Source organism: Leuciscus leuciscus, assembly GCF_965113295.1.
Source record: "Leuciscus leuciscus genome assembly, chromosome: 1".
NCBI lineage: Eukaryota > Metazoa > Chordata > Actinopteri > Cypriniformes > Leuciscidae > Leuciscus > Leuciscus leuciscus.
The window spans coordinates 20,661,642-20,687,017 of NC_138725.1; the positions used below are offsets into that span (position 1 = coordinate 20,661,642).

Here is a 25,376-nt window from a genome sequence, read left to right on the forward strand (position 1 = left end):
ATACACCATTTTGTTGTTTGTCAACCGCCAATAAAACCTTAAGAAGAAGAAGAAGAAGCCTGAGCGCAACCCGAGTCAGCGTCGAGTCTTCTGAGATGAGGAGAGCATTTAATGGTATTTCTCACATTTACACAACCATCACACACACTTTATACAGTTCGATTCAGCGACAGACTCATTTCTGTATTGTTTTCATCGATCACAGCGATACTTGTGCGTCTTTTCTGGCGTCTTCCTACTGAAATAAACATTTAGTGCAGCAGCAGCGAGCATGAGGAGAATATGTGGAGTTCATTCAGACCTGAGCGATTTTGTGTTCGTTTGTGTGATTGTCTCGATGTTTGTGTGAGAACTGTTACTGAAAGTCAAGTCAAAGTTTGAGATCTGTGAGTGAAGGGAATTGATCTCACGTATTGCTGCCACTTTATTTCTACCCTTTTAACATCTTTGACATGACATCAAATTTGTTTGTTACTTTACATTATTGAAATGTATTGAAACAGATTTACATTCAGCCTCTTACAAGCCACGTGAGATATTTTAAATCTATACATTAATATTAATTAAAGTAGAACTATACTTGGATTCATATGGACTTATTATTATTTTGTTTCTTAAGTGTTATTAATGTTTTTGTATTATTGATGTTTTACGTCATATTGTGAGAAATAACAGTATCATCTTTCATTAGAGCAGTTTTACAGGCTTTTATCATCTATCCTGACTCAAATAATAGGTGTTTCTCAATGTCAAGGATACTTCCTTGGCAGGACTGGTCCTTCCAAGTCACTTCCTTCAGAGGCTAGGCGAGGCTCCTCTTTAGTATTTGGAGAACACGTAAATGGAACAGGCTAGCAAGTGCACGTCATTGCGTCATTACGCTAGTGAAAATGAAAAACAGAGCGTTGCTATGGACGCAGTTCTGTTCACTCGGGCAGTTGTGATCGTTTTTAAATTAATAAACTCCTTTTTAATCATATTGATTATTTGACTGTCAAGTGTGTTTAAACAGTGCGGGTAAATTTGACCCATAACATAATGGATGTAATTATTTTTTAAAACAAATGTTTGGTAACGTAAATATAAACATTACATTTGAAAGCATATTGCCCCGTTAACGTCCGATATTTTTTGAATTTTTTGAACAAGATAGCAAAGCTGCGCGCATAGGATTGTGGGTGATTTGAGAGCGTGAAGAGCTCGAAGGCTACACATATGCATCCTTTCCTGTATATGGGATATTTTTCGAACGAAGGACTCAGTCCTTGGTTGAAATTCCGAGGATCCTCGACATTGGAACAGTCCTTCGACGGATGTCGATGACGAAGCATCCTCGAAATTCTGGCTTCCGAGGATCCTTCCTTGACATCAGGGCTCCAGACTAACTTTTTTCACCTCCGTCCTGGAACCGTACTGAAAAACTATTTGAACCGTCCTAAAGTGAATGTCAACCGTCCCAAAATAAATGTTATTTCTGTACTTTGTTATTATCATCTATAGTTGTTAGTTGTTGTTAGTCACATAATAAAAACACCATTAAAATGTTTATGATATATATTATTATATTTATTTAGCTCCATTCAAAGTAGTTATCTGTAAACAGGCAAAAAACAGATTTAATAAAAAATAACATGAGTTAAATGCTTTTTTTGTATTCATGCAGAACAAATCTCTTTTTTTTTTCTTTCTTTTTTTTTTTTTTTTACATATACGAAAATGAAGAGAAAAATACATACAGCTCAAAACGTTTTTGAGTTGGTTGGATTAAAAAATAACAAATAAATACTGGTGACAACATATCTTAAAAAATATCATCATTCTTTATTCTTTCAAGCAGCAGACATTTATTTGTATGAATTAAATATAATGAATCCTTATTAAAGCTATTAACGAGCAGTGAATGCTTTTCTCTTTTTCTTTTGTTGCTTGATCAATATTAAGGACACAGACCGCATTAGGTTTATCACTGTCACTTTAAGACATCGGATCATGTCCAATGACATGCGCTGATGCACATCCGATACACTCAAGTCAAAACTGTTTAAGACATAACCAACATAGTTATAGTGAACTCTCCAAAACGAACATTTAGACATAATGTTGTGTGTATTTGTCCACTCAGACACGAAAGAGAGCTCAATTCCGTACTCGCGCGCTGTATAGGTGTCTGTGCATGGCTGCACGCTTCGGGTCGGGTGTGTGCGCACAGAAAACCGTACCGAATAGAGCTCTTTTTTTGCGTCGTCACTCTTATTCAGATCTATATGTCTGCTCTACTCATTCTCCCAGACGTTTACTTTTTTTAACGTTTTATGAGACATGCAGCACATGTAAACCCGTGTGCCGCTGGGTAGATCAGCACGTCACAGTACAAATGTGCGCATCTACCACAAACGCAGGACATCAGTTCTGACTGGATCGCTTCCCAAATCGTCACTATCTAACATTTTTGTCTAGTTTTTATTTGTTGACGAAAATGTCAATAGATTTTCGTCATAGTTTTTGTCATTCAAAACTAGTTTTTATTTAGTTATCGTCTCGTTTTCGTCTGTGAAAATAAGCCATGTGAGATGTACCGCGAAACAAGTCTCCGGGTGAGTAGCCGGCCAGTGATAGTAACTATAGTAACAGCATGAGAAGACGCGCTCCGTTGTAGTCAGCTCTTGGTCGGTTAATTTTGGCATTTTCTAAGTAAGTTACCCTAATAGGCTAGTAATAAATGAACACACATACAAAAATGTCTTTCTTCCTGTAGGTGTCCTGGAGAATATTTCTGTTCGTCCTAAACACATTTTCTATCGTCCCCAGGACGATAGGACGCCGTTAGTCTCGAGCCCTGCTTGACATTGAGAAACGCCTAATGTGTTTCTAACAGCAAACACTCAGAATAAAGTGATATGATCTGCTGATGATCCTGAATGAGTGTTGAGAATATACAAGTAGTTTTCACCACAAGGTTCGCACTCGAACTGTTGAAAGTCTCACAATTTATACCCTTCAGAGATCATAGGATTTTCCGTAAGCACAAAGCATCTGCATACATTTATTGAATGCCAAATACTGCATTTGGCAAGACAGTTATATAGCAAACAGTCAGTTTATGCCCCTCGGCTTCCTGGAACCCCTCGCAGATCTTTTGCAATTCTCGCTTCCCCATAGCTGAACTTTTTCTGCTGACCTCTTCCTTCTGCAAGTCTCATAGCAACGTTTTTTACCTTAACACTTTCTTCAATATGTCATAGAAAAGCAGAAGTAATACGTGCCTCGGTTTCTCCATATGCCCCTTGACCTACATTAGAGCCCGACCGATATTATCGGCCGATATTAGGCATTTTCCAAACTATCGGTATCGGCATTTATAATGGCCGATAAATGAATATTTAAAAAATAAAATAAAAGCGGACGAAACACCCTTCAACCATGTTATGAGTGCTGGCGCTGCATAGTTTGTCCACCAGAGGGCACTATACAAGGAAGATCGCTAACATCAATGAGCTTGGAAATCATAACAAACTTATTCTGCCTAAATAAAGTAATGATTACTGTATTTATAACTAGCATATCTGTAGTTCCAGTCTCTGCATTGTAAAATGTAAGTTAGGCACGCGAGGAGTGAACATTTAGACATAGAGAAAAAGTATGAAACATAGCCTGTGCATAAAAGTTAGCTTTTCTTTTACACGTGTGTGAAATCCAAGTGTGTTGCTGACTTCGTTTAGCCGCAGCATTAACGAGTCACATAATGTATTTAGTGCATCACTAAGTAGTAGATTTTAGAAGGCAGGCAGCAAATGATGATTGAAAATGGTTTGTTGTAGCTTGATGGAATAGATGGATAGAATTAAAAGAGTGCAGGTAAAGGGATAAGCAAGTTGACATTGTAATTATAAGGTAGCTTATAACATTGACATTTGGCAGACGCTTTTATCAAAAGCGACTTGCATTGCGTTACATTCAAGGTACACATTTACAATCTTATCAATTCTTCTCACACACACACATTGTTACATAATTGAATTATTACTGTCAATATTAATAATAATAGTTTACTTTTTTTTGTTCAAAGGACTTTAAGTTTCATATCTTAAGTTTGTATTTTTATACATTATATTTATCAGAACTTTAATATATTCTGTTCTGTTGTGACAACAAGTTTATTTTTAAACTGCATTATCATATTATTTTAGTAAGGCTGAGGACTCTTAAATAACGACAAATAACTAATGTTAGGGAAATCTGTTCATGTTTTGTTACGCGTTTCTGGATTTTTTTTTTTAATATATATCGTCCGATATATCGGAATATCGGATTTTTAAATCACCAAATATTTGTATCGGTATCGGCCTTAAAAATCCTTTATCGGTCGGGCTCTAACCCACATGCACTAAGGCCTAAAAAAAAATTAGTTTGGTTCCGGTTTCCGACCGACCCTGTCAATTTATGTGCGACCCAAATTTATTTTATGAGCTTGGGGAAGAACGGTCGTTCACACATCGTTGTCGTCACTTACAATTTCCCTTAAATGCTTTTTTTTCACTTAATTAATCCCTTAAAAAGCGTTAAGTATTGCATAAAACCCCTTAACGGACATTTCCCTCTGTAAGTTATAATTTAAGGTTTGGAAATGGTAACCTTAAGAGCACTAGCGGCTCCAGGATTTTGATTGTAGTTGGGCCTCCAGAAAACTAGATGGGCCAGTTAAAATAAGAATACAAAATAAAAAATAAAAATAAAACGTGTTCCCCTTCATCTCCGTTTCAGCGCTTTTCTGCGGCCTACCTGAATTTAATGCGTAATTAGCATAGGTTAAAAAAAATAAACTTTTTTTTAATACAATTACAATTTCATTTATTTTTTGTTTAATAAAATTATAGGCCTATTATTTTTAGTTTATTAACAGCAACAACAGCTGTAAAGATGAAGTTGACGATCGCCATCTCCGTAGTGAACGCGCCTATAGAGAGAAATGCACATCATGGATTACATAATCAGAGAGTAGCCTATTTCTTTTCGTTTTAAATTGTTAAAAAGACATTTCAAGCTTTCTTATGATATATTTCATGTCTGTGAGGCATACACTGAGTTTTGTTAAGTTGATGAGATGAGATGCGCTCCAGTTCACGAGCAATGCAAGTGACCGCGCGGGTGCCTCCATGATTATATATCGTCTGCTATATTTGCTTCTTATTTATTAAATCCAGACAATTGGTTGATAAAAAATAAATAAAATTAAGATACAATTTATACAACACGAAATTCACTTAAAACAGGTTTTCTACAAAACAAAACTTAATTAAGTGGTCAAAATCATGTCTGACCCACGCCACGTCTCTCGATATATTGCGCATCCTATTTTACTCGTGCTGTTCACTTAATCAACATAGATGAAAAAATAACATTATAATATTTGAACAAATATGAAACTAAATGAGCTTATTTAATGTTTAGTAGGCCTACAGACTCTCTATTTGTACAAATTGCTGCACATTCATTTTATTCTGAATTTTGCACTCATAAGTTGAAAGGCATTTGTTTGTGCATAAAACATATCTGCAACATTTATCAAGTTCACTGTTAATTATGCGTGCATTTATTAATGATTATCTTAAATGAATAATGTAACAAGGACGAAGCATGTAAACTGCGTTGTTTGTTTAGAATGGAATGGAATGGATCGCAAATAGATCCGAATGAAGAAACGTACAAAACTATAGTAGAAAATGGGTGGGCCCGGACCTAAAATTTCGTGCGAGGGGGGCTGGTTTTTTAAGACATGATTTTTACCACTTTATTGAGTTTTGTTTTGTAGAAAGATTTTCGTTCTGTATAAATTGTATCTTAATTTTGATACATTTTTTGATAATTGCCTGTATTTAATAAATAAGAAGCAAATATATAGCAGACAATGTAATAAGGCGCCGGCACAATCACTTGCATGGAGGGTGCCGAAACTCAGCTTGTGCCTCTCAGATTTTAAATAACAGGAAATATTTAGCCTATTATAGAAAGTTTGAAATGTCTACTTTTAAACAAAACTATAAAAAAAATTAAAAAAAATAGGCTATAGGCCACTCTCTGATTATGTGATCTAGCGTATGAAATGTGCATTTCTCTGAATCGTCAACTTCATCTTTGCAGCGACAGAGAAAACACCAGTTTATTAATAAACAATTAAATGTCTCCTTGCCATTTTAGACCTATTCATAATAATAACTTTGCCGGTTCTTTGTGGCAACCTTTATGCGTGCGGTCATGCGCTTGAGTGCGGCTATAGTAAACACTCATTATCCTATACAGCATATTCAAGTAATTAAATTAATATAAAGGGGAGCTTTGTCCATTAATGGCTTAAATGAACTACTTGTCGACTAGAAAAAAAAAAACTTTAGTAGGAGGCAGCCCCAATTCCACACATTTTCGAACCAGCAGGCCATATGGGTTGAGCGAGCGACCCTGAGCGCACCATAAGCGCACCATGAGTGGAGCCTCAAGCGCAGCGGAATATTCAGAAATTCGCTCTCCGCTCACATGCTCTGATCGGAACAAAGCATGACAAATTCATCGTTTATTTTATTTTCGTATAATCATTAGTTTATATCTTATATAAAAGATTATAAACATTAGTTTAGAAACATTAGTTTGTTTCTGTATAAATTCTGTTCTGTTGTTGCCATAGATACACAAAACGCACAAAAAAGCCTTCGCAGCGCGGGAAGGGGAGTGGCACTCCCCTTCCCGTGCTGCGAAGGCTTTTTTGTGTGTTTTGCGTATCTATGGCAACAACAGAACAGAATTTATAGAGAAACAACAGAAACAGATTTATAACGTGATTCCAGGATAGCTGTCTGAAAATTAGAATCGCCCGTGTGAATTAGTAACATACAGTACAGTAGCCTAAGTTTAGCCCAGTCCGTATCAACATCATAATTCTTTCTTTTGCAATGGACATGTGTAATGTTTCGATTATTTGTCCATGCAACAGTAGCATGACAAACAAAATAGTAAAATTGGGTTTAAAATCATTCGAAACTGTACTTCAAGAAGTAAAAAAGTGCTCTTGTAAATTCGTATCAGCTGCGGGCAAAATTGACAGAGCTGACAAATGGACAGACATAGCCAGCGATGTGGTGTCGACTCCCACTGACCAGCTTGGTTCGGTTGTGAGTTGTGTGACGTCCTTTTTTCAGTTCGGATTTTTAGCACTGAAGTGCGCCCCAGAATCTCTGCCCTCCGCGGCTCAAAGTAACGTTACCCTGACTCCGTCCGCATTCGAGATGCTGTTTTGGGCACAACAACATACTCATTTGCCCCCGCCAAAGGTTGTTCAGACCAAAAAAGACGAGCTGAACAATGCCATTCTGGGGAGCCTGCGGACCCGGGGAGTGGGCTTTTCTCTTCCAGAGAGCACAAACCAAGGCTCATTTTTGCTGACGGTAAGTGAATTATAATATTTGAAATATATGGTATTATGACATTTGTTAATGAGTTCCACTTTTCTACTTTAGCCACAGGCTCTTGTAAGAATTTTTTTCATATCATATCCTAATCAATTTGTATGCATATAGGCTACACATAAAGGCTACATATATTTAAAAAAAAAAGATCTGAGATCTGAGACCCGTGACCCGCGACCCGCAGTGACGGATTAAAATGTCTATGGCTGGAACCTGCTTACGTCACCTGCCACCGCGAACATCCAATAGGAAAATTCAACTGCAGTAGCCACCGTTCAACATGAAGAGGGCAGCACTTAGGTGTTTTTACACCATATATTGTAGCCATATATTAAAATACTTTATACCCAAATGTCAAAAAATGTTACTTGAATCAATGAACAGCACTAATAAAGCCCCATTCTTACAGATCATTAACTAAAAAAATTCACAATGTTAACTTGAATAGGTGTTAGTCATAATGTTAACTTTAATAGGTTTTCACACATGCATCAAATCAGCAGAATGATTTCTGAAGGGTCATGTGTCACTGAAGACTAGTCACAGGAATCATATGCATTTTTTTTTATAGAAAAGTTATTTTGAATTATATTATTACTGTTTGTACAGTTTTTTTTTATCAAATAAATGCAGCCTCGGTGTGCTTTTGTACAGAAGTATGCATTTAATCTACCAACTTACTTTGGTTATATTGAAATTATATAGAGAAATACAATCATGTACCCTGAGACTCTCAAATAAATGTGACTGCTTGTAATTTTTCTGTGATAAACAAGTGCTGGGTTATATCTATGCACTGCACCTGTTTAACATCAGCCGAGCCTAAAGTTTCAATGTGGAACATTTAGCTGAGTCTGAGATTCTGAAATATATATATATATTTATAACTACATATCTGTGCAATATACACTTTTGTTGTATTTGTACTAAAATTAAATGTATAAAAATGTATAAAAGAGTCGTATTAAAAAACAACTTTAATATTAAATTCCTGACACCATTTTGTTTCTTTGTATTTTCAGACTCAGGAAATCTCCCATGATTCTTCAGCCCCATCGAATCCTCTCATGAATCAGCGCAGCCAAGTGGCTCTCCTGGGAGAGCCTGGCATTATTGTCGACTTGCACACCCTTAACAGAGGTCGTCCTGCTGACAACTTTGAGGAATTCTTCTCTAAGATGGAAGAAGCAGTCAATGAAGTCACTGCAGCAGATGATCGGAGACATGGCACTGCCCACCTGTCACAGTGGTTGTCACTTGAGGATCTCATTGAACAGGTGAAGTCCAAATGCGCTGAAGCAACCAGGGTGCCCAGCAAAGCCCTTGTGAGATTGCAATTTGCACCACAGAATCCCTACACCCGGAGAGCCTTGAACTTCACTTCACACTTTGAACTCAAGTACAAGATCCAGCGAAGACAGCTCCGAGCATCTCACCCTGATGCACACTTCTGTGCTGCACTCTTCAAGTTCTTGCGTCTACGCATGTATCAGCTGCGTTCAGACATATTTGTCTTATTCATCGACTATAAGGCCAAGATTCCGGTTGGAGAACCAGGGGAGCCTGTGTCCACCGGTGTCCGAGGTCGACACTCAATCGCGCCTTCAACCAGCCAACTGGAAGCACTGGACCATGACATGACGAGCAAGGGATCCATCACATCCACAGTATACATGCAACCCAATGCCCCTAGTCAGCCATAGGGTTCATGGTACAGTGGCAAGGTAAAGATCATTGTGCAGGACTCCGTCTTCCAAAAGTCTACAGCATACAGAAATGCAGCAGCAACAGTAAGGCTCGCACAGGAAGACCCTTCAGGATGGAAACCAATCCATGTCAAGTACAGTGATGGTGGAACAGAACATTGCACCCTACTGGTCAAAGCTCAGCTCAGTCTGATCGCAATATTTAAGATGCTAGAACTGGACATGCTCATTGCCTGCAGAGCAGCTCCAGGCCAGAGCTGGCAGAATCCAGTTGAGAGGGTGATGGCTATACTCAACATCGGCCTGCAGAACTGTGCATTGGAGAGAGACAAGACAGCAGAGGACATGGAAAACCTGCTGAAGAGGTGCAGTTCTATGGCAGAGATCTGCAAAGCTGGCGAGAAAAACCCACAGCTTGCTGAGGCTTGGAGCACTTCAGTTGCGCCAGTGCTGGAAACAGTGGCAGGACGCTACAGTCGGCTGTCGATAAAGGGAGAGCCAATCACGATCATAGATGCGGTCACAGATGCAGAGGAAGATTCTGTCATGCAGGTTATCTCCACACTCTTCCCAGCAATCAATCCTGCAACAGTGACCAAGCCACAAGCAGACAAGGATCCAGCATTCACTGATTGGGTGCAGAAACACTGCCGGCAACACCAGTATCTGTTTCAGGTATTTTCACTGTGTTTTTCTGTATAATCCGTAATGTTTCTTTTATTATATGTTGGCTGTAAAGAACTTCATGTATGAAAAATGCAATATAGCTAAATAAGTCTCTTTCTTTCTTTCTTTCTTTCTTTCTTTCTTCTTTCAGCTACGCAAATGTGATGACACTGAATGCTGTTCAGTACCAGTCCTCCCGCCTGAAAGGATGATCTGGCTTCCTGACCCAATGCCTGATGCTTCTGGTAAGAATTTTACTTTAACATTCAATACACTGTAAAGCAAGCAAACTTTGTGGATTATCCACTTAACATGCTTTAGCCTAATATTAGGGTGGTAGTGGCGCAGTGGATAAGACACATGCCTTTGGTGTGAGAGACCCGGGTTCGAATCCACTGTGAGGCACCAATGTGTCCCTGAGCAAGACACTTAACCCCTAGTTGCTCCAGAGGCGTGCCACCTCTGACATATATAGCAATTGTTAGTCGCTTTGGATTAAAAGCGTCAGCTAAATGAATAAATGTAAATGTAAAATGTAAATATTACACCTGTCACATTCATATTACGCCCACAGCTGAAACCAAAATACTTTAATGCATGTTTTTGTTGTGCTTTATTGAAATAGGTGACCATTACTTGACTCTAGCTGAGGTTATGGGCAAAGACACAGTTGACGCCCATCGACCTTCTGCCCAACAGTCCCACAAGAACAAGCATGCTGTGTGTGTCGACTTCTTCATGTCGGACGCACTGGAGAAGCAGCAGAAAGAGTCCGGACTGTTTACTGGCCAACATGCATGGGCAGTAGTTGACTGCATGGAATGTTCCAAACCACGAGTTATCTACTCAATGCGGCTCCTCTCCTCTCGCCACCAGGCCATACTAGCAGAGGCACTCTCAGATGACAGCATGGACTATACCTGTGGGAGTCACATCCTGGAGCCAAGACATGTTCTTGCATCAACTGTCCAGGTCAGGCTGGCTCTCTCATGTGGGGATCCCATAGAGCTGGCCTACTACCGTGCACCTTTTGGGAGGCAGGATCTATGCGCACACTGTGGTGAGCCTCAAGGCAACATCTTGCCCTCGCTGTTGGAAAAATTCAAAACTGTCTTAGCCTGCTGCCAAGTTTGTATTGGAGCTGGCAAGAAGCACATTGTGGCCAGACCATACGGGAAGCAAAAGTGAGCAGTGTCAATGGCTGCCATAAGTTTCCTTTCATGCCTCAGTGGTACGGCTTAAGTTCAACGTTTTAAACTGTTACATTTTATTTTGAAGGTTTTTCTGAGAAGGTTTGGATTGAGGTTAATACTATTAAATGTATTATATGAAACATTGCTTGATGTCTGTTTTTTAGTAGAAAAAAGTACACACATTTAAAATCAGTGTGTGTGTGTAAAACTGCCACTGAAAAAAAAAAAAACCCTACCGACCCATGACCTCAACTGACAACCAACCGGAACCAAACTTTTTTTTTTATTTTTTTTTATTTATTTTTTTAGGCCCAACAGCTAACTGCAGTTTTGTAAGCTTCATATCTCTGAAGCAACAGGATATATGTCAAATACGTTGCCCTATACCGATTCTTACATATATAAGTTACACAGGGTAACTTGAGTTACGTAATCAGATTACTTTTTCAAGTAACTAGTAAAGTAACTCATTCATTTTAAAATGTACAACAGAATATCTGAGTTACTGTTTCAAATAAGTAACGCAAGTAACATTGTTTTCCCATTTATTTACTGACAGTTCTCCTGTCCCCATGTTGAAAGAAAATTGTTATAGATTTTTTATTTTTTTTATTGAAGTAATTCAACAAAGAGATTGGTAAACGAATGTTACTCAGTCAACCAGTAAAATAAAATGACAATTAATGTTTAAACGAGAGAAAGCACGTGCAGTAAATGAAGAGAGAAACAAATCCACTAATTAATGATTTCTGTGCTTTTCGCATTCACATTATAATGCATTTTGATGGATCGAATTGCTACATTTTATTAAATGCAGTATTAAGATAGTTTCAGAGCTCTGTAAAGGTCATTATACAAAAACATCTGCAATGTTTTAATTGGAAGGTTACATACAGTATGTGCAATTTAACACTTTTGAAGGCTAAAATTAAATGTATAAAAATGTATAAAAGAGTCATATTAAAAAAACAATTTTAATATTAAATTCCTGACACCATTTTGTTTCTTTGTATTTTCAGACTCTAACAAATTGCCTTTGGTACATCACAAACCAGCAGACTGTGATACGTCATGCGTCTCACCATGACAGAGATGTGATTCCTGTTCCATCATGCTGGAGCTTTGAAGGATACAATGAAGTGAAGAGAAAGAAAATGGAGCAACCCATGTGTGCTGTCTTTCTGAAGAGTCACTACCAAGCCCTGTTGTCTTTGTGTGAACGACCATACATGTCCTCAACTGATGCTTGGAGAGCACTGAAGGAGGACCTTTTCAGTCTTGCCACCTGCCTTCGCTACTATGTGGAGAGGAAGAGTGATACTACATCTGCAAATCATAGCTCAAGTAAACCTGTCAGAGTTGTATCTAAAAACATTTCCGTGACACGCCACAAAAACACCCTTGAGGTGGCTGCAAGGTACCAGTTGCTGGACAATGTTATGTGTCAAACAGACCCTCTAACGCCTGTGCTCCTGGATGAGACTGTACACCCGAAGGAACAGTGTGAAAGTTCATGGCACAGATTTGACTTCATCAACAGAATCCAGCTGTCTGTACCTGTCGATGTGCTGAAATACCAACCTGGGGGCAGCAAGACGGGCATCACCTTTCTGTGCAAAGGACCAGAACACAGGACGAGCAGCTAACCCAGACCTTTCGAGTTGTCAGTTCTTTACAGCCATTTCTCCCACAGTACCACACCAGGTACATGAAGAAAGAATTCAAGAGGAAGGTAGCGAACGTGGCTAGGGTGACACCAAGCTTCGTAGAGGCAATCTATCAGGAAATCTCCCATGATTCTTCAGCCCCATCGAATCCTCTCATGAATCAGCATATTCCAACTGGCATTATTGTGGACTTGCGCACCCTTAACAGAGGTCGTCCTGGTGACAACTTTGAGGAATTTTTCTCTAATATGGAAGAAGCAGTCAATGAAGTCACTGCAGCAGATGATCGGAGACATGGCACTGCCCACCTGTCAATGTGGTTGTCACTTGAGGATCTCATTGAACAGGTGAAGTCCAAATGCGCTGAAGGAACCAGGGTGCCCAGCAAAGCCCTTGTGAGATTGCAATTTGCACCACAGAATCCCTACACCTGGAGAGCCTTGAACTTCACTTCACGCTTTGAACTCAAGTACAAGAATATTAAATTCCTGGTTACATACAGTATGTGCAATATAACACTTTTGAAGGCAAAAAAAATAAAAAAATAAAATAATGGATAAGACATACTTTAAAACCATGTCAGTGGGCATTAGATTATTTGTCAATACATGTTCTTTCCTCATCTTCATCTCCATCTTTCTTTTTCTCTCAGTCTCCTTATCCTGCCCTATTTCTTCCCCTCCTAAAGCTGAACTTTGACTGATAGTCTTTTCATTTTTGTCTGTGTCAGTGAAGAAAGTAAACAAAGCCTCAACTGATATTTATACGTTTTATGAATCATTTCTTAGACAAGTTAATTTACTCAAGGCTACCAGGAAATCTGTAGCCTAAGTCAGTATTGCCAAAAGGAACCTTCTACAAGCTTTGAAATTTGAAGACGTCTGTTTTTAAATGTTAAAAGTAATTTTAAATAATACAAATTATAGGCTACGTTTACCACAGTTGGTGTAATTGTCAAAAGTTCCCTTAGACATGCACTGTGGAAACGCGTCAAAGGATTCTCAGGTATAAATATGCAGCTATAACGCACATAGGTGATTTGGTCACATAATGTTAATACTAATCCTGCTATTGATATCTTTGTAAGACTGCCGACCCTATAGAACAGTGGCAAGGGCAAACAAATGTCCGGCAAATATCGAACCTAAAACTAACTTTACCGCGCTCAAACACCGTGCATTCATGCATTTGTAATCGCTGGCGTTCAGCGGAGAGGAGAGGAAGGACTTTGTCTGCATGTGTGAACCCGTGTGTGAAGCGTGTTTGCCTACCATCAATACCATTGCGCTATCATTGATTTTAATTAATCTATTTATTTATTAATTTATCTGAGGTGCCAAAACAATTTAACACCTGTACACAACCCATCACACACACTTTATACAGTTCGATTCAGCGACAGACTCATTTCTGTATTGTTTTCATCGATCACAGCGATACTTGTGCGTCTTTTCTGGCGTCTTCCTACTGAAATAAACATTTAGTGCAGCAGCAGCGAGCATGAGGAGAATATGTTGAGTTCATTCAGACCTGAGTGATTTTGTGTTCATTTGTGTGATTGTCTCGATGTTTGGAGTGAGAACTGTTAACTGAGAAATGGTCCCTTAAACTATAGACTTCAATGACCCCTATATGTTTTAACACATTGAAGACCTTTCTCAAACACAAAACATGTCCCCATTTCATTTCTGGAAGCCAGGCTAAATAACCAAGCTGCATTCAGATATCAAATACTGACATTAAATAATACATGAAAAGAACATTTCAGTAATCACACTGGTAACTTCTATAACAAAGTAAAATCTCCAGAGAAGTTATTCAACTCATTTGATATTTGAAAAAAAAATTAATACCTTGATTATAATCACTCATTACATATATGAAGCAGCAGTGGATTCCAATCCACCCCCTTCACTAGAAACCAAGGCTATCCACCTGCCTTCCTGGTCATTATATGCTTTGTGGACTTTAAAGTCTAAGCCTTTTCTAATCAAAATAGCAACACCCCTACTCCTAGTGTTGAATGTACTTGAGTATACCTGATCAATCCACCCCCTTTTAAATTTCTCAGATTCCTCCGCACTTAGATGAGTTTCTTGCAGCATGGCTATGTCTGATTTGTTTAGCTTGAGATAGGTGAGGATTTTCTTACGCTTTATTACATGGTTACATCCCGATATGTTCCATGAAATCATTTTTGTGAATCCTATAATATGTCTCTTGTTTATAGATCATTAGTCACATAAGAGTAGTTGATATAAATCTTAAACAGTGTGTTGTCTCCGTCAACATAGTTATGTATATTGTATAAAGTTGTAAAGTCTAAACCAAAACCTGTAAGGCAAGTTAAGACAAACAAAGTATCAAAGCAAAAAAAGTAAAAAGACGAAACAAAAAATAAAAAAACGTACTCGGTTACTAACGTAACCTCTGTTCTCTCTAGAAGAGGGAACGAGTACTGCGTTTGTTTCAAACGCTACGGGAAAGTCCTCTTTTCACGAAATACTGAAGCATAAAAAATTATCCTTATAATTTTGAGTATTGTAAAGCGCGTTGCAGCAGCACACAGCCATAGGCGAGACGGCTCGCTGAGCGAGGCCTGAGGTGACGACAGGCCAATGAGGACGCTTCGCGCCCTCTGCGTCACGTCCCGCTGAAACGGGCGTGGCCTAGCTCTATAAAGGAAGCGCGAGAAGGCTGATTCTCTGGTTTTTCACCACCGAAGCGAACCAGAGTGAGTTGCATGCACGGCAGGAAACGCAGTACTCGTTCCCTCTTCTAGAGAGAACCGAGGTTACGTTAGTAACCGAGTACGTTCTCTTACGAGAGGTCTCTCGTACTGCGTTTGTTTCAAACGCTACGGGAACCCAATGTAAGGCGCAGTGCGTGCTGGGATCGAACACCAATAACCCTGGAGGCAAAGTCCAGGAGTTACAGTGCATAATCACCAAAAGGGACTCGCAGAGAGTCCTGGAAACAGGAGGGGATACCTCCGTCCGTATACATCAGCGTCCTTAGACGCAATACCAGAATGATATCACATAGATAAGGCGAAGTAAGCCTGTACTAATGCAGGAAAATGCGGGTCTTACGCAATGCTGCCCATGGCATAAGCAGTCGGCGGTGCGCAGCGCCCGCAATCTTGGCGTCCAATTCAGACAGCACTGATTCTATACCGACAGCAGCTTAGCCTGCAAGGCGGGAACCTCTAGGTTATTAAACCTAATAAATGTAGACGGCGAGGCCCAGCCTGCCGCCATACATATGTCTTGCAAGGAAATCCCGCTAGACCAGGCCCACAAAGAGGCGACGCCTCTCGTGGAGTGCGCTCTGACACCTAACGGGCACTGTAGGCCCTTGGCAGTGTAAGTTAGTGCTATTGCATCAACTATCCATCTGGATAGGCTCTGTTTCAAAACAGCCAGTCCCTTGGAACATCCGCTGAACGAGACAAATAGCTGCTCAGTCTGCTGAAAAACAGATGAGCGAGACACATAAGCTCTTAGCGCCCTTACGGGACAAAGAAAACTTGCGTCTCCTTCCTCGCCCGTGAAAAGTGAGCGTTTTCGTGGGACGCGAAGAGGTCCACCTCCGCTCTGCCGACCATTCGCCCGTCGGAACGTTGTTCCTGGACAGTCTGTCTGGCCCCAAATTCTGCAGCCCAGGCACGTGCACCGCTCTCAGCGAGCGCAGGTTGTGCTGAGCCCATTCCAGAAGGCGTTTCGCCAGTCTGAATAATTTCCGGGATTTGAGGCCGCCTTGGCGATTTATATAGGACACCACTGACACGTTGTTCGAGCGGACTAAGACGTGGTGTCCTTTTAATTGGGGAAGAAAACGCGCCAGCGCGTTGTCCACTGCCAGCATTTCCAGGCAGTTGATGTGTTGAAGCTTCTCCCGTTCTGACCACTGGCCGAAGAACAGTCTGCCCTCGAGCAGCGCTCCCCATCCCGAGGTGGAGGCATCTGTCGACACCACTTTCACTCTCGAGGAAGTCCCCAGGCTTACACCTGATTGGTACCAGTCGCTTGCCTTCCAAGGCTTCAGAGCTGCGAAGCAACTCTGATTGACCTTGAGACGAAGCTGACCGGATGTCCACGCTCCGCGCGGTACCCGCGCTTTCAACCAGAACTGAAGAGGGCGCATGTGAAGCAAGCCCAGCTGAAGAACTGACGATGCTGAGGCCATAAGACCAAGCATCCTCTGAAAATTCCTGAGCGGGACGGTCACGCCGCAGTGGAAAAGGCTCGCTGCGCGCTGAATGTCTAGCACGCGCTGTGGTGACAGCCGCGCTATCATAGACTGAGAGTCCAGAATTATGCCCAGAAACGATATCGTTTGACTGGGGTTCAGAGAGCTCTTCGCCCAATTGACTCTGAGACCTAGATTCATTAGGTGATCGAGTAAAATGGTCCTGTGCTCCACGAGTTCTGATCGTGATTGAGCTAGAATCAGCCAGTCGTCCAAATAGTTTAGCACTCGCATGCCTCGGAGTCTGAGCGGTGCGAGCGCTGCATCCATGCACCTCGTAAATGTACGCGGTGCCAGGGACAGACCGAATGGCAGGACTGTGAACTGATATGCCTGGCCCTCGAAGGCGAATCTCAAGTATCGCCTGTGATGTGACGCTATCTGTATTTGGAAATACGCATCTTTCAGATCTATTGACAAACCAGTCCCCTCTGCGAATTTGCGTGAGGATTTTTCTGGTCGTGAGCATTTTGAAACTGCGTTTCGCCAATGCTTTGTTCAGCTGTCTTAGATCCAGTATGGGTCTGAGACCCCCGTCTTTTTTGGGCACCAGGAAGTATCTGCTGTACAGCCCCCCATCGCTTTGAACTTGAGATAAAGGCTCTATAGCCCCTTTGCTCAACAGCTTTGATATTTCGGCTCGAAGTAGGTGTGCTACTTCTGAATTCACCGTGGTTTCGACACGCGTTGTGAAGCGGCGAGGACGTCGATAAAACTGTAGCGAGTAGCCTTTCTTTATAATGTCTAGCACCCATTCCGAAACCCCTGGGAGCGCAGCCCATGCGTCCGCATGGCTGGCCAGGGGCTGAATGTAAAGTGCGCTCTGCTCGCTGTGCGGCAGGAGCGCTTCGGCGTGCTGTAGCATAGGCGTTATGCCCATGACGTTCGAGGCGGGGGGCGCGCTGAGCGCAGCGGGCAGAGCGCTCGCTCTCGATCCCGCTACGGCACTTAACCGAGCGAGACCGAGAGGGCTCATAATGTCTGTGAGTAAGTGTGGGCGCGATGGGGCGGGCACATTTACTGCTTCGGACGCATTGTCTGCTTGAGCAGAACGAGCGCGCACGGGTTTCGTTTTTACAGAAACCGTGTGACGTGAATAACATAGTGTTTGTGGGCACTGGGCAGTGGGCACATTTGCTATGTTGAGTGCGCAATCGACCTGAGTCGATTTTATGAGCGCGAGCCCTGTGTGACGGGGTGTGCTTGTGTGTAGGGATGGGCACTGGATAGTGGGCATCTGCTCTACATTTATAGCACCATCGGCCGTGGCCGGGACACCAGAAAATACGCTGAGGCGCTTTGGTGCGCTGTAACATAGGCGTTCTTTGAGCGCACTGTCTACCTGAGCAGAGCGAATGCGCACAGGTTTCGTTACAGAAACATGCAGAACATAGTTGTCCGCGGGCGGGTTGTACCGCGTGCTCGTCGGCTGAAAAATACACATCTGCAGTTGCCTTTCAGGGAACTGACAGAGCGAGCATTTGACGGCATAATAAAAAATTTCGGTAGACCCGGAATTCGAACACGGGTCTCCCGCGCAAAAGGTTTGAGAAACTGCCACTGGGCCATAGGGGAAGACACATTGGCATTATTATTCACGCTGGCGTTTGTCTGCAGGAGTGCAGGTAGCACAACAGGCTCACTCACTGCAATATTTGCCAGAATATGTGAAGAGTGGATAACGGCCCGGCGTAGGGGGACTAAAGAGAGAAGGATGCCAGGTGAGTCCTCAGAGTCACCATAGGCAATTGGCTCGCAGTGAGGGCAGTCAGCGAGCGCGAGAGCTGCGTGATCCTCTGGAAAGGGGGGCGTCTTGAAAAAGACGCCCGGCTCTTTTAGTGCAATGAAGAGTGTGTGTCGCGGCGGCGAGCACACACACATACACAAAACACATAGAACAGTAAGAGAAAAAGGATACTTATGCACCGGATAGCACAGCGGGAACGGCAGCATGGAAGGCGGCGTTGGCCAGCAGCTTCAGAGATGGCTCGTCTCGCTGATATGCTTCTTCAAACGGCGCACGGCTTCTCTCGTGATCCAACGATGCGTGAGCTTCGCTGAAGAGGTGAAAAATCAGAGAATCAGCCTTCTCGCGCTTCCTTTATAGAGCTAGGCCACGCCAGTTTTGGCGGGACGTGACGCAGAGGGCGCGAAGCGTCCTCATTGGCCTGTCGTCACCTCAGGCCTCGCTCGATAGGCTGATGCAGTTGCCGCAGAGCAGCCAATGGCGAGCGAGCCGTCTCGCCTATGGCTGTGTGCTGCTGCAACGCGCTTTACAATACTCAAAATTATAAGGATAATTTTTTATGCTTCAGTATTTCGTGAAAAGAGGACTTTCCCGTAGCGTTTGAAACAAACGCAGTACGAGAGACCTCTCGTAAGAGAACTCCCTTCCCCATCCAAACCCTTCTCTATACAAGAAGGCTGTATCCCTGTACCATTATGCTTCCGATATGTTGACTCCCTCATACGTTGATCTCGCGATAGTCTATTTTCCTGTGGAAGTCTCCCGATTATCAAACATAACAGTGAACTTAGAAGGATCATATAAAATAAGTAACAAATACTCAAAAGGTATATCTCAGAGCATTTGAACTCATTAACCATCTGGTGACAAATGTATATGAGATGAAGAGAAAATAATTAAAGTAGTACGTCTGGGATAAGTTCTGTCCAAGATACCTGCACATCGCAAACAGGCCATGCAAATAGGGGAAAAAAAACAACAAACTCCAAAAACTCCTGAATAGTTTTTGTCATGAACACTCCCCTGGTGACGGTAAATGTTACATGCCTACTTTATGAAGAAGTCTCTCGAATGGACAAGTCACGTCATTTTAAACAAATTCAATCTCACTTTCCCTTCTGATCAAGCACCTGTTTCTCATAATAGTCTAGGTCCTGGGTAAGATTTGTATGTACTTCATTTATTATTGAATTGCATTATTATTGAATTGCATTGAATTATGTAAATTCAATTTTCTCTTTCATGTCAGACCTGATGGAAGAGAGCGAGGAGAGTGAAGAACTGAGTGAAGTGGACGAGGAGAGTGAAGAACTGAGCGAAGTGGAGGAGGAGAGTGAAGAACTGAGTGAAGTGAAGGAGGAGAGTGAAGAACTGAGTGAAGTGAAGGAGGAGAGTGAAGAACTGAGTGAAGTGGAGGAGGAGAGTGAAGAACTGAGTGAAGTGAAGGAGGAGAGTGAAGAACTGAGTGAAGTGAAGGAGGAGAGTGAAGAACTGAGTGAAGTGAAGGAGGAGAGAGAAGAACTGAGTGAAGTGAAGGAGGAGAGTGAAGAACTGAGTGAAGTGAAGGAGGAGAGTGAAGAACTGAGTGAAGTGAAGGAGGAGAGTGAAGAACTGAGTGAAGTGGAGGAGAAACATCATGTCAAACCTGGAGAAAAACCTTTGAGTCGCTCAAAGACTAAAAAGACATTTTCAAAGAAAAGAAGAGCCAAGAAATCTTTCACCTGCACTCAGTGTGGAAAGAGTTTCCCAAGCAAACAAAGACTTGAGTGTCACATGAGAGTTCATACTGGAGAGAAGCTGTTCACATGTGATCAATGTGAACAGAGATTCTCGAACAAACGACGTCTCGATCATCACTTGAGAGTTCACACCGGAGTGAAGCCGTATGCATGCCATCAATGTGGGAAGAGTTTCACACAACTATCACACCTTAAAGGACACATGAGGATCCACACTGGAGAGAAGCCGTACGCATGCCATCAATGTGGGAAGAGTTTCACACAACTATCACACCTTAAAGAACACATTAGGATCCACACCGGAGAAAAGCCGTTCACATGCACTCAGTGCGGGAAGAGTTTCATAAACAAACAATGTCTTAAGCTTCACATCAGAGTTCACACTGGAGAGAAGCCGTTCTCGTGTGATCAGTGTGAAAAGAGATTTTCAAACAAACAAAATCTTAAGATTCACATGAGGATCCACACCGGAGAGAAGCCGTTCTCATGTGATCAATGCGGCAAAACATTTCCCTGTGCATCAGCCCTGAAGAGACACCTGACAGTTCATATAAATGAGAAACCACATCCATGTTCTGTGTGTGGAAAGAGTTTTTCACAGCTGCCATATTTACAAAAACATCAGAAAATACACACTGGTGTGAGAGAGTACATGTGCTTTGAGTGTGAGAAGACTTTTACTAGAGCTGAACATTTAAAACTGCACCAGAGAATTCACACTGGAGAAAAACCTTACAAGTGTTCACACTGTGACAAGAGATTCAATGTGTCATCAAATCTGAAAACACATGAGAAGATCCACATCAGAGAGAAGTTGCACACGTGTGATCAGTGCGGAAAGAGTTTCTCTTTTAAATGTCACCTGAAGCAACACATGAAGATCCATGTATAACATGTGTAACCATCCAACACAGTCTGAGATCACGGTAAGTAGTTCATCTTTATGTGCTGAGAAACAATTCTGTGCAAGTTAGTTTCCCAACAGCCATGATGAGCAAGAGCACATTTTGTTGGTTGATTGGTATCTACTAACTCATGTTCACACCAACACGAAGACAACAGTCTGATTTTCACATGCAATTTGTCTGTTCAGACCAATGCAAAAAATAGCAGTAGATGCAAATTCACTCTCTCACTGTAGGTGGCGCTCCTGGAAAAGCAGAAATAAAGCACTATACGAAGCAGCGCAGCACAACTTTCTGTTTCTGACATTGACTTGTTATGGAGAAGAATGTCAAACAGTGTTTTCAAACAGCCATTCAGAATTTTTTATTTGCTATGGGGATTATTAAAATACAGAGATGAGAGAGACTCTTCAAGATTATTTCTGTTAATCAAGTATATATATATATATATATATATATATATATATATTTTTTTTTTTATGTGTACGCAAGGGTCCGCATACAGTGCATGTGATACAAAAACAATCAGTAAAGAACGTGTGCCACCTGATTTAATGTTGCCACGCAGGTTGCACATTGAATTGCATTGTTTTGCAGTAATCAGTTGTTCCACAAGGTGGCAGCACTGGCCTGGCCTGTTTATTCCCAGTATAAAACCAAGGGGGTAATCCAGCATCCGGAAAGCATACCTTCTATACTATAACTTGACATCTGAGGCGTTCAAAGACTCTATTTGTCCATTATTTATTTCTAAAGAAACACAACAATGTATAAAAGGCTCCATTACCTTGTATCTTACGATATGGCCCCGTAGAAGCTGTTTTTGTAAAAGTAGGCTAATGATTGCATCATAACCACGCGACTCTCTGTCACACAGTAGAGAAATTACCGTATAGACAGGAGGAGAAGCTCGCAGGCAATCGGGAGGACGTGGAGTCTGTGGGGTCGCTGTGTCCATTTATTTTACTGTCTATGTATAAAACCAAACTAAAGGGACGGAACAACAACAGACGCCTGTATTGACAAGCGAGGGGGTCAAGAGATAGATGTAACTTTAGTTTAAAAGATTACAAAACATTGTTTCATTTTATTTTGATGGTCCCTTTAACACATTCTGTTGACTATAAGTAATGTTGCAACTTCATGTCTTACTAACTCTCATTAGAGTGTTAGTAGAGTATTGGTAGAGTCAGGAGAATGTCTAGAACGTCACTATAAACTGCATGAGTAAGCTATGATTAGCTGGTTGTTTGCATACAATTGTCCATAGAAACTCACTCGATTTAATTTGTCTTTTAGACCTGATGGATGTGTTCAAGAAAGAAAAATCTGTCTCCTGCCCTAAATCAAGGCTGAAGATTCACATGAGGATCCACAGCGGAGGGAAAGCTTACACATGTGATCAATGCAGGAGCTGTAGAAGAGGCCGTAACACCTTTAAGAGAGACATGAATCTAATATTCATTTTTAACTTGTTCTTCATTGTTTTTCTTTAGAACATCTAGTTTCTCTTCTACTTCTACTCTTCCATGCAAACGAAGTATATACTTTCATGTATCATTTAAGCTGGACACTTCTCTGGACACTTCTCTGAGATGATTTGCTTGTCAGCAAAGCATCATGCAAAATGGGACGATGTAATGTTAATAAAATTCCCAGTTATTCATTTTATGTGTCAGAATGTGTGTTTCTTGTCTTTAATTTCACCACTGTAAGTTTAACAACCGTGCGCCTCTTCCCTGGATGTGCTGAATCTGTCAAACGCGAGTCTGAGGGGATAGAGAAGGGGAGGTGGAAGCAAATGCATAGGCAGAGACTTGTGCCTCCATTGGTAAAAGAATTAGCCAATCACCATTGAGTATTTCACTTTCAGCAATTAGGTGTATTGAGAAAAGTAACATGGCAGAGGAGGCTAGTCTCCCTTGGTATATCAACCAATCATTGACGAGACGTAAATTACATGATATTAGTTTGAACTTCTACCCCTGATGTAACTATGGAGAGTAGAGATATTTAATATTTGATTGCAAATAACTTTACTAAACAACCATTGAAACAACAATTAAAAATGAAGAAAGACCCCATGCCTAAGTTGGATAAAGGCTAGAGCAATCAGCTTCGCTAAACGACTGAACGTTGTCTTTCAACACAGACATTTAAAAGGACTGAAGGATTTTTGCTTCAAGTTATAGGCTAGGACTAGGTGAATGAACTTATATTTATATTGTCTTGATGCATGTTTCATTTTCTATAAATATTCTGTCAATAAGTGACCAAAAAAGCATTTTAAAAAAGTAAAAAAATCAGACCGCTAAAATGTTGTGTGCCTCCTCGATTTTAAAACCTACCAGCCACCACTGCTTAATGTTTGTATTTGCTTCAACTAATCATTGATTAAACTCATTAATTATTTTTTTTTATCAACATCTCATTGTTGTTGTCCATTTTTATTTTTACAGTGTAACGAGAAGCTCAAGCCAATCAGAATTCTGAAAATTGCTGAACTCCGAGCACTCATTCGTCTCTGCCCCTCGACATAATAGAGCAGCTGTATTTGCTAGTGATGGGCAGATTGAGGCTTCGTGAAACAATGAAACAGTTGAAGCAAATGTGCCATATTGTGTCAAGGCTTCGAAACAATCTGACACTTGATCTGAAACAACCTTGACAACGAGCCATTCATTTTTTTTACATTTTTTTTTTTTTTTATCATTGTATTTTTCTTATATGTGAAGCTTGTAACCTGTAGGCTCCTCACTGTGCATAATGTTATTTTGGTAATAAAAAATGAATATTAATAAAAGAAAACAGGCCACAATGTCTCACTTTTTTATAGTTAAAAAAAAAAAATAAAAAAAAAATTCTCTGCTGTGGAAGGACTTAGCCTACTTATTTTTTTACAGATAATTTCTCCAGCCTTTGACAAACTCCTCTCACAAAAACCCACGAGGTCAAGATGCGTTCATGATGAGTCACAATCGGTCACATTAGATTGATTGCTCCTGTCTGCCTCGCTGCCTGCTGTGAGTTTGTTTGCTTTGGTGCTGTAAGCTCCGTCTTAGCCGCGTATTTCTTTCTGTTTTGAACCATAATTAACTATCATTTCTAGTTGTTTATACTACCAAATACAGCTTACCCATCTACCATAGTATCAGTGTCTGTGAACATTAAAGGTATGGCCTGTTTGTGGCTTGACTTATCCAGCTGTGCATTCCTAACTTGGTTGAAATCACCACCAAGTATTATATTATGATTACCAATATTTCTAATAATATTGCGAAATTCGTTAAAGAAATCGGGCATAAATATTCATAACCATAACTATCTGTCCTTCTATGTAAGAATCCAAGGCTATCCACCTGCCTTCCTGGTCATTATATGCTTTGTGGACTTTAAAGTCTAAGCCTTTTCTAATCAAAATAGCAACACCCCTACTCCTAGTGTTGAATGTACTTGAGTATACCTGATCAATCCACCCCCTTTTAAATTTCTCAGATTCCTCCGCACTTAGATGAGTTTCTTGCAGCATGGCTATGTCTGATTTGTTTTGCTTGAGATAGGTGAGGATTTTCTTACGCTTTATTACATGGTTACATCCCGGTATGTTCCATTAAATAATTTTTGTGAATCCCATAATATGTCTCTTGTTTATAGATTATTAGTCACATAAGAGTAGTTGATATAAATCTTAAACAGTGTGTTGTCTCCGTCAACATAGTTATGTATGTATATTGTAGTTGTAAAGTCTAAACCAAAACCTGCAATATGCACTCAGTAAGTAAGGCAAGATAAGACAAACAAAGTATCAAAGCAAAAAAGAAGAAACAAAAAATAAAAACCTCCCTTCCCCAACCAAACCCTTCTCTATACAAGAAGGCTGTATCCCTGTACCATTATGCTTCCGATATGTTGACTCCCTCATTACTTTGATCTCGCAATAGTCTATTTTCCTGTGGAAGTCTCCCGATTATCAAACATTACAGTGAACTTAGAAGGCTCATATAAAATAAGTAACGAATACTTAAAAGGTATATCTCAGAGCATTTGA

General features: G+C 40.9%; 2 protein-coding genes across 11 annotated transcripts in view; one reads left to right on the forward strand and one right to left on the reverse strand.

Moving 5' to 3' along the window:
- On the forward strand, window positions 1–25,166 carry LOC309500726 (uncharacterized protein). Of its 10 annotated transcripts, XM_082172441.1 has the most exons (5): window positions 60–114; window positions 8,477–9,835; window positions 9,978–10,071; window positions 10,452–11,010; window positions 12,039–13,444. In XM_082172441.1, exons 2-5 carry the CDS (start codon window positions 9,368–9,370, stop codon window positions 12,043–12,045), a joined length of 1,128 nt encoding a protein of 375 aa, XP_082028567.1. In that variant the 5' UTR covers window positions 60–114; window positions 8,477–9,367; the 3' UTR covers window positions 12,046–13,444. The 10 variants fall into 10 exon arrangements, with proteins under 10 accessions (XP_082028562.1, XP_082028563.1, XP_082028564.1 ...); XM_082172436.1 differs by lacking the exons at window positions 8,477–9,835; window positions 9,978–10,071; window positions 10,452–11,010 and adding exons at window positions 19,017–21,349; window positions 22,628–25,166 and having other exon boundaries at window positions 1–114; window positions 12,039–18,984; XM_082172437.1 differs by lacking the exons at window positions 8,477–9,835; window positions 9,978–10,071; window positions 10,452–11,010 and adding exons at window positions 19,934–21,349; window positions 22,628–25,166 and having other exon boundaries at window positions 1–114; window positions 12,039–13,155.
- LOC309493587 (uncharacterized protein) overlaps window positions 1–25,376 on the reverse strand; it is a gene marked incomplete at its 3' end in the record, with an annotated part of 198,508 nt that overhangs the window by 135,755 nt on the left and 37,377 nt on the right. The gene's annotated exons all lie outside the window — the stretch shown is intronic.